The 9,250-nt window shown below is 45.2% G+C and overlaps 2 protein-coding genes across 10 annotated transcripts in view; one reads left to right on the top strand and one right to left on the bottom strand.

Moving 5' to 3' along the window:
* WAC (WW domain containing adaptor with coiled-coil) overlaps positions 1–873 on the bottom strand; it is a 45,873-nt gene extending 45,000 nt beyond the window's left edge. The window contains exons 1-2 of one of the 2 annotated variants that reach the window (XM_088150255.1): positions 407–787; positions 230–266 (exon numbers count right to left, since the gene is read on the bottom strand). In XM_088150255.1, coding sequence (XP_088006381.1) covers positions 230–266; positions 407–447 — 78 coding nt within the window. In that variant the 5' untranslated portion in view covers positions 448–787. The other variant, XM_088150254.1, reaches the window with a different exon arrangement.
* LOC103062988 (microtubule nucleation factor SSNA1) lies at positions 37–8,861 on the top strand. 8 transcript variants are annotated; one of them, XR_015797772.1, is made up of 4 exons: positions 37–304; positions 926–1,024; positions 1,199–1,473; positions 3,644–6,038. XR_015797772.1 is itself a non-coding variant. In XM_088150257.1 (3 exons), exon 3 carries the CDS (start codon positions 6,044–6,046, stop codon positions 6,395–6,397), a length of 354 nt encoding a protein of 117 aa, XP_088006383.1. In that variant the 5' UTR covers positions 40–299; positions 926–2,186; positions 5,977–6,043; the 3' UTR covers positions 6,398–8,861. The 8 variants fall into 8 exon arrangements, 5 of the variants coding, with proteins under 5 accessions (XP_088006383.1, XP_088006384.1, XP_088006382.1 ...); XR_015797771.1 differs by having other exon boundaries at positions 37–299; XR_015797770.1 differs by having other exon boundaries at positions 926–1,473.
* Positions 8,862–9,250: the final 389 nt, after the last annotated feature.

Here is a 9,250-nt window from a genome sequence, read left to right on the forward strand (position 1 = left end):
CTCAGGCGCGCCGCGCTCGGCGAAAGAAACCAGCCGCAGCCGCCCCCTCTCCCTCCTCCCCCGGCCGGCCGCGCGCGGGGCGAAGCGAAGGGAAGGGGCGGCTCGTGCGCGGCCTGTAGCGGCGGCCGAGGCCTGCGCTCGAGTAGTTTAGCTCGCCCTCCCACACTCTAGTTGTTGCCGCCGCAGGGCCTCTCAATGTGGGGACTGCGGCGGGCGAAGAAGTCGGTACCTGGTAGGGCTGCGAGTCCCCCTTGCGGTCGTGACAGCTGGAAGAGAAAAAGAGAGAGACGGACAGAAACGTAACGTTAGCGAGCGACCGTTACTGGCGGTTGGCATCGAGGGGCGGGGGGGGGAGAGAGCGACAGAGGCGCAGTCGGGGAGGGCGGGACGCGAAAGGGGTATTTACCCATCATTGAGTCTTTGCTGTTTCCTCGCATACATTACCATCAATGCCCGGCCTGTGTGTGAGAGACTGAGGGGACCAGGAGGGCGCGGCCGGGCCACGGGCGCCGCCGAGGGGGGAGGGGGAAGCAGCGCTCCGACCGGGGACGGGGAAGAGGAGGGGAAGGGAGGGAGGAGGGGCGGCTCAGGCAGCTCGGCTGTGAGAGGAAGCGGCGCTCACGGGCCCATCTCCTCTCCGCACCCGCGAGGAGGAGAGGCAGCGCCGCAGAACACGCACACAGAGGAGCGCGGAAGACGACGACGTCCCCGCCGCCCCCGCGGTCCGCCTTCGCTCGCCCGCCGCTGCCGCCGCCGCCTCCCCCCCTCCCTCAGCCACTGCTCCCAACACTACCGCCGTCCGATTACATCCGGGAAACTGGGACGCCACCGCCTTCGCTTAACGTCGGCTGTGGTCGGCTCTTTCCGACCAAACTCCTCCCCTTTGATTTTTTTTTTTAATAACATCCTCCTTCCTCTTTCTTAGGCCTAGGCCCCGCCTACCTCCACTCCAGATTCTGAGAGCCTCTCTTTCGAGAGGCATCGGCCGTTTCCGTTCAATGCCGGAAATCCCTTGCCGTGAAAGGTAAAGCCTGCGCGCTCGCTCTTTCGGCTCCCGATTCAGAGGCGGCGGCTTCGGAAAACATCGGAGATTTCCGTCAAGCCGACAGCCCTCGCTTTGATGCTACGTCACTATTCCCCGACGCTGGGTGTTTCCCCCCGGCCTCCGTATCCGCTGTTGCTTCGGTTGTTTCCGTAGGTGAAACGAGGGACGCGGCTCCGATCGGCACTTTTCGTGACTCTTCTAAAACCAACTCCCGAGAATGCTCCCAGAGCCGCGGGCGAGAGGGGTGGAGCAATCCCGGGCCACTGATTGGCTGAGGAGGCTGCTTCTCTCGTTCGCTCCCTAACTCAAACGCGTTGCCTGCGGGGAGAGAAGTGGCACGTTGGCTTCTCTCGCGGGCAAAAGCGGAAGTTACCAGGGCCAAGGACGCTGGCAGCCGGGCTGAGGATGGCAAAGCAGTGACGCCTTTGGTATGAGTCTGGCTTTATTTATTTTCTCGTTCTAACCCAGGACCGTTTCTCCGCAGTCCATTCTCACTAACCCTCTCTGGGAAAGGTGCCTGGGACGAGACTAAAACAGAGTCCGAAACGACGCCCGTTACAGCGCAGTCCTGTTCGAGAAGTATTGCAGTGAGATTTACTTAACTCGTGCACTTTTCATGCGTTGGACTGCGACTCTCATCATCCCGAGCCACCTTGAGGTCTGTGCAAGGTGGGAGTTGTAATCCAACCCGTCTGGAAGCAGCTTTCGATGCACGAGTATTTTCAAGCGCGGGCGGTCCTGAATTCCAGTGGGGCTTCTGGCCAAATCCCCGTAAGGTGGTTCTATACGCTGGCCGCCGCGCGCACAAAGCCGCGGGGGACGAACCACGCACCTCGCTTCGGAAATTGCTCGGTCCCGCTTGCTAGGGGTTTGCTTGGGGAAGGGGCGCCAAGCAGAAGTTCGCGGCGCCCTCAATTCCAGCAGTGCGCAGGCGCGGCGATGGACCTTCCCAGCCGCGCTCGGCACCGCCGCAGAAGCTCGTGCGAGGTCTTCCCCGCAGGTGACCCGTGGCCGGTTCGGGAGGATCCGCCGCAGCACCGTCCCCCGAGGCCGGAAGCCAAGCTATTCTGGGAGGCAGGTGGGAGGCCGGCGGGGTATTCTGGGCCCAGGAGCGCGGAGGCGGAGGAGGCGGCTCGGCCTGGTAGGCATTGGCAGCTGACGGCAAGATCGCGCCCCTTGGCTGTCTTGGCGGAGGGGAAGATTGGAGCCGAGAGAAAAAGGAGAAAAGGCAGTTGCAGGCCCTTCCTCACTTTGGTCAGTGGCCAGAAAAGAGGAGGCGAGACGTTTCTCAGTTCTGGACTTGCCAAATTGACTGCACCTCCCAAAGCGTTTGCTTCTCTTGCCTCAAAAATAAAGTGTCAGAAAAATAGGCAAAATTGAAAGTGGCTTCTCTGTGGCAGTTCTGTAGAAGCATGGCAAAAACAGTTTAGGCTTTTATTTTAAAAGTAGCAGTACCTGAAGCTGTGGACAATATGATTCTAGCTCAGGTGAGTTGTGTAGCTCTTTAGTTTTGTGGAATTAATACTCCCAGCAACCTCAACCAGCATGGTGTGGGATGCTGGGAGTTGTAGTTCAATAGTATCTGGAGGTCACAGGTTCACTGCCCATTTATTTAGAGAGCAACTGCCTCAGAGGGTAGACAGCAACATTAAGATACTGAAGAGGAGAGCTGTATCTGCCCCCTGGTCAGGCTTGGGTTGTTAATGCTGCCTTTCTGTGTTCAGTTGCCATGGGCAATGTTATGACTAGATTCATCTGCTAGTCTCACTGCTTTAGTACATGGTGTGGATGCAAGGGAAAGTGCCATCTTGTTTGTTACTTTAGACAGCACAGCATTTTGGAGTCTTCTGGTCCAAGAAGCTAAAACTTTGGGCCAGAAGCTAGAATACAAATTTATTGTTTCATATTCTGTTCTTGTTTCCCTTTAGATTAGCACACTGGAGGCTAACAAACATAAACTTGTGCATGTTTGTTTGAACATTCAGAAGTTAACTTCAGCTGAGTTTCTGAATGGTTTGGATTGTAATTTTACAGTTGTGCAGCTTACAGGTGAAACTTGAAAAATTAGAATATCGTGCAAATGTTCATTTATGTCAGTATGGCAACTCAAAAGGTGAAACCAATATATGAGATAGGCGCATTACATGCAAAGCGAGATATGTCAAGCCTTACTTTGGTATAATTGTGATGATTATGGCGTACAGCTTATGAAAACCCCAAATTCACAATCTCAGAAAATTAGAATATTACATGACATCAATAACACAAGGATTGGAAATAGAACAATATCGGACCTCTGCAAAGTATAAGCATGCATATGTACTCAGTACTTGGTTTGGGCCCCTTTTGCAGCAATGACTGCCGCAATGCGGCGTGGCATGGATGCTATCAGCCTGTGGCACTGCTGAGGTGTTATGGAAGACCGGGATGGTTCAATAGCGGCCTTCAGCTCCGCTGCATTGTTCGGTCTCATGTCCCTCATCTTTCTCTTGGCAATGCCCCATAGATTCTCTATGGGGTTCAGGTCAGGCGAGTTTGCTGGCCAAGCAAGCACAGTAATCCCATGGTCATTGAACCAGGTTTTGGTACTTTTGGCAGTGTGGGCAGGTGCCAAGTCCTGCTGGAAAATGAAGTCAGCGTCCCCATAAAGCTTGTCTGCGGAAGGAAGCATGAGGTGCTCCAAAATCTCCTGGTAGACGGCTGCGTTGACCCTGGACTTAATGAAGCACAGTGGACGAACACCAGCAGATGACATGGCTCCCCAGATCAACACAGACTGTGGAAACTTCACACTGGACTTCAAGCATTGTGCATTGTGTGCTTCTCCATTCTTCCTCCAGACTCTGGGTCCTTGGTTTCCAAATGAGATGCAAAAGTTGCTCTCATTAGAAAAGAGGACTTTGGACCACTGGGCAACAGACCAGTTCTTTTTTTCTGTAGCCCAGGTAAGACGCTTCTGACGTCGTTTGTTGTTCAGGAGCGGCTTGACAAGAGGAATACAACATTTGAAGCCCATGTCCAGGATCCGTCTGTGTGTGGTGGGTGGCTCTTGATGCACTAACTCCAGCCTCAGTCCACTCCTTGTGAAAGTCCCCAACACTTTTGAATGGCCTTTTCCTGACAATCCTCTCCAGGCTGTGGTCATCCCTGCTGCTTGTGCACCTTTTTCTTCCACACTTATCCCTTCCACATAACCTTCTATTGATGTGCTTTGATACCGTACTTTGGGAACATCCAACTTCTTTTGCAATTACCTTTTGGGGCTTTCCCTCCTTATGGAGGGTGTCAATGATGGTTTTCTGCACAGCTGTCAGGTCAGCAGTCTTTCCCATGCTTGTGATTCCTACTGAACCAGCCTGAGAGACCATTTAAAGGCTCAGGAACCCTTTGCAGGTGTTATGGATTCATTAGCTGATTAGAGTGGGACACTTTGAGCCTAGAATATTGAACCTTTTCACACTATTCTAATTTTCTGAGATTGTGAATTTGGGGTTTTCATAAGCTGTATGCCATAATCATCACAATTATACCAAAGTAAGGCTTGACATATCTCGCTTTGCATGTAATGCGTCTATCTCATATATTGGTTTCACCTTTTGAGTTGCCTTACTGACATAAATGAACATTTGCATGATATTCTAATTTTTCAAGTTTCACCTGTATATACATCTGTAGAGACAGACTGTTGTTGTGAGGATACAAAAGCAGAGGCTTAGACCAATCTTCCATAATAATAATGTATTAAATTTATATACCCCCTGACTCCCAGCGACTTTGGGTAGTTTACAAATTGTTTAAAATATTTTTAAAACTTAAAAAAAAACACACACAAAAGCAACACAACCAAGGAAAGAAAGAGGGCAGAGAAAACAAACCCAGATGGGAACAAAGAAAAGAAGAAAAGGGCCTTCGTTCACACTCGCCAAAGGCCTGGGTGAAGAGCCATGTCTTCAGGGCCCTTCGAAACACTAGCAGAGAATGGGGGCCATTCGAATCTCAGGGGGAACCTCATTGATCAGCCATATCAACCATCTGGAGAGTGCTTGATAGGAAAGGATGACTTTGAAAGACTCAGTTCCTCAGGTACTGTAGGTGTGCACGAACTGGGAAAAATTGTTTAAACCCAGAACAAACCACTTTCTTTGGGACATTCTGTCATACTGCTTCAGATTGACCACAGACCACGGACTATTTTGGTTATTTTGGGGTATGGATGAAATAAAAGCCAGGCAGTTTAAGTAGGGTAAGTTGGTGTGCATCTCTTACCTCTTCCTCTCAACTTGTACTAGAATGTAATATCCTGCTGCCCCCTCACCCTGCCCAAACATCCCAGGCCTGCCCTGCCTCAGGTTTATGATACATATTTTGGCTTCAAACTAGATTTGTTTTCCAGAGATTTGAGGGTATGATTGTATTTAATAGCCAGTATAAAGCTACAGAACAACTTAGTGACTATTAATCTGCAAAGATGAGTGAAACTCATAGGGGTTTTATGGGGCAAGAGGGCAAGTAATGGGAGAAAATGTCTCTCTTGAGTGCTTTTGTCTGTTTAAATTATCTTCTATGTTAGTTTCTCTATTGTATGTCAATAAGCACTTAATGGCATTCTTACACTCATGTAGAATCAGTTACTTGTACACTCGAAATAGTTCAGATTGCAGACTTAAAATAATATGAATTGCTAAATTAAGTTGTGGAAACTTAATGTCAGACTTAAAGCAGAAATGGGATGTCAGACTTAAAATAGAAATGGGATGTCAGACTTAAAATAGAAATGGGATCCTTTGAAATTTCTCAAACTGATATCATTAATCACCTTTTAGTTCTCTGGATTATTTGTCTTCACATTAAACCACATGTGTACAATGTAGGGTTGCTAAAAGATAGCAGTCTTTCTTTCTTTCCTTCCTTCCTTCCTTAAATGAATATAGGAAATTGGTGAAGATACATTCAGTAGAAGAAAGGACACTGTCTCCCCAGGAGGGTAGAGTCAGCAGGATGACTCACCAGGGAGCTGTTCTCCAAGGCTACAATAATGAACTTGTGAAGTATATGGAAGACTTGTGCGTTCAGAGAGAAGAAGTAGACCAGCAAATTGGACAACTGGTAGAAGACAAGACTAAGATTCAGGATGAAATTGAGATGTTAACCAAACAACTGGAATACGTATGTAAAAGCTTAGCTTGGAAAAATGCCACACAAAAGAGACTTGATAAAATTCTTGCTGAAACAGGACTTGCATATGAAAAGATCTTGGACAGTTCTAGGATGTTGCTGAGTGTTTTGAAAACAGAAACAGAGAATTTAGACAAAACGATAGCACTGAAAAAGCAATGCAGTGAATTACCATGAGATATTTGGACTCTAACTAAACCAACATTAGAGTTGGCAAAACATTACATAAGAAATGCCATCTTCTGTTTTTTATTTGTTAGTTTACTAAATGATCTTTATTCATGTGAATGGAAAGTACTTCTTAAAGAAATAAGTAGAAATAAAGCTTCTGAGAACTCACTAAGGACAAGCTACTGAAAATTAAAGTCTTCAAGACCAAAGTTCTAGAATCTATTATTTGTTGTACTAATAAAACTAAAGAAAAAAGGTGAGGACTAAATGTTTTTATTTTAGTTAAAATAAGATGTAATTCAGGTGGTAATGCTATGAATTACTACATTAATGGAAAGTAATTTGGGGAGGACATATCATCAGCTATGGTCAGAGTAATACCCACCCCAGTTTTTGGAAGTGAAAGCAACATTTAGTATATAAATGCTTGTAGTTTCCATAGGATTGCTTTTGAGGGATGATATCACTGTGCCAGAAGTCTTCCTCAGTTGCTCCCCAAGAAAAGGCAAGGCATTTAACCCTAACTCCTCAGTAATTCCCCTATAAGCTTTTATGGCCAGCCTTCCCCCACCTGTTCCCAGTAAATGTGCAGAAGTGTAAATTGGGAATGTAAAGGAAGTGGGAGAGCACTCCATTTTTCTCTTTCCACATTTGATTTATCTTACCTTTGGTGGATCACTGCTGACTTTTTGTTCTATGAAACAAAAAATTCTTCTCCAGCCTTTGCTAGAAAAGGCTTGGCAAAGCAGGAGGACTGGGAAAGTAACTTTCTTAGTTTGGATAATGCTAGGCCATATTTAGTATGTTGTCTAAGTGTGTTCACTATGGCTGATTTGGTTTTGTTTAGTGTGTTGCATGAACTAAGCTGTTACAATTTGTAAGCCATAGTTAATGATTTAATGTGTGAATATGGCAACAGTTTGATAGATGTATATACCACCTTTATTTTGTACTACTCAGCTGGCTTTTGGGCCTAGGGGTGGACTAAAACTCATAGTCTCCCCATTTCTAATCCGGCACCTTAACCCCTACATCAGACTGGCTCTTTTGCCTTCAAAACTTCAACTTGTATACAGCAAATGAAGCAGTCAAATAACTCGATTTTATTTTCCATTTCTAAAACTCTGCTTACCACAAAATGCCAGTAGCACATAATTCAGAAGCCTGTGATGCCAATCTGAAAATGCTTGGTTGAGCTGAGTTTCAGGTTAATATTAAAGTAACTGAGCCTTTAGGATTTAAGTCTATCAGTTTCACTCGTATTATCTTATAAAACTAATGTGATGATTCCTGATATTATCTGAAAGAAGGTGCAAAAAGTGGCTAAGCCAAATTTGTCCACACTGTAAATACACTCTCAGAATACACTGCTTACATAAATAAGTGTGGGGAATAAAATATATTTACTCATAAATATTCTGGTGCTCTCTTCTGGAAATCTGGAAAAATTGGGTTAATTTATCAACAGAACAAGGTCATGTAGAAGTCACTGCACTTGATTATAGCAGCTGTTGAACATCCCTTGAACATCCGGAGAGGAAAGTTTCCATACGACTGCTGTTCCCTCACTTCTTGAAAAATGTTTTATAATAGGATATGAATGTGTATATCCCATCAGAGCTCTTTTCGAAGATAAATGTTTTGGTCTGTATATGTTTAATTAGCAGTAGTGTGGCTAGATTCAAAAGAGAAAAGTTCATTTCAGCAGATGTAACTGGTAGCTGTTCTGCTGTCCACTTCTTGGAATGATGTCCCCTCTGTGTTAAATGAAGCCTACTTTTAGATAGGAAGGGATTATGTTGCAGTTGTGGAATTTGGAATATTAACTGAAAGTATTTCCCTTCTTTCACAGTCCTTTCCCTTTGTACGTAAGAATGTACATACATGCATCTGTACCTAGGAGATTTACATGCCACTTTTTTCTCTTAAAGAACACTCTGCAACTTACAGTTAAAACAACATAGGCACAAATAATTATAGTCTAAAAAATGCAATTATTGCAGGAGACAGCTAGGATCAGCTTTGGAAAGAGCTGTTAGTCTGTGAAAGGTGCAGTTGCTTTAATGGTCCAAAGAGAGGTGCTTTGTTCACAGTCCCACATGTTGCAAAAGACCTCTTTTTGCACAGACCAGGTACATTCCATAGCCTGGGTATAATGCAGGTTAAGGTTCTTTCCCCAGGCCAGATCTCAGTGAGCAGGAACATCTTCAGAAAGGCTTATATGGATGTTAATGACCAAGTGGGTTCTTATAGGGAATATAAAGATCAGTGGAAACAACTTTGCATGCATGCTGCTTATACTTCCATATACTATTGTTCCAACTAATTGCTTCAGTCATTTTTTAATGTCCAGAAAATCTAGCAGTTCTGCAAGTTTTTTTATGGTTTTCCTGCAAGTGTATATTTTTCTATGTAATATGTTATCCTAGGATTTTTTAAAAAAATAAAAATCTACCTTAATATGGTATCTTTTGAGACTTCCCTTAGATATATTCTATTTAAATACAAATTGGCTCTAACTTTCTTTTCATTGTTAATGTTTTCCCAAGTATATACTACTTTTTGCAACGTTTTCTTGCTCAGGAATTAGCAGGCTCTGTTTCTTGCTTTCACTTGTGCAGGAGTAACATGGTGGATTATGGCACTTCAATGTAAAAGAAATATCTTTTTAAAAAAAATCCTAGTCCCAATCTGTGCATTATAAAATTTGCTAGGATATAAAAACCAAAGTGTAGCGGGGGAAAGTACAATGTGCTGAAATGCATAAGACAAAATAAATGGCACCCTAACTTAAAAATAGCCTTTAAAGCCCTATGTGGCATGAGGCCAGGTTGTTTGCCAGACTATCTCTGCCCATCC

This window comes from Python bivittatus, unplaced genomic scaffold (assembly GCF_059951505.1).
Source record: "Python bivittatus isolate LINGU-HERP-01145 unplaced genomic scaffold, Pbiv_v1 ctg000610_np1212, whole genome shotgun sequence".
In the NCBI taxonomy this organism is placed as follows: domain Eukaryota; kingdom Metazoa; phylum Chordata; class Lepidosauria; order Squamata; family Pythonidae; genus Python; species Python bivittatus.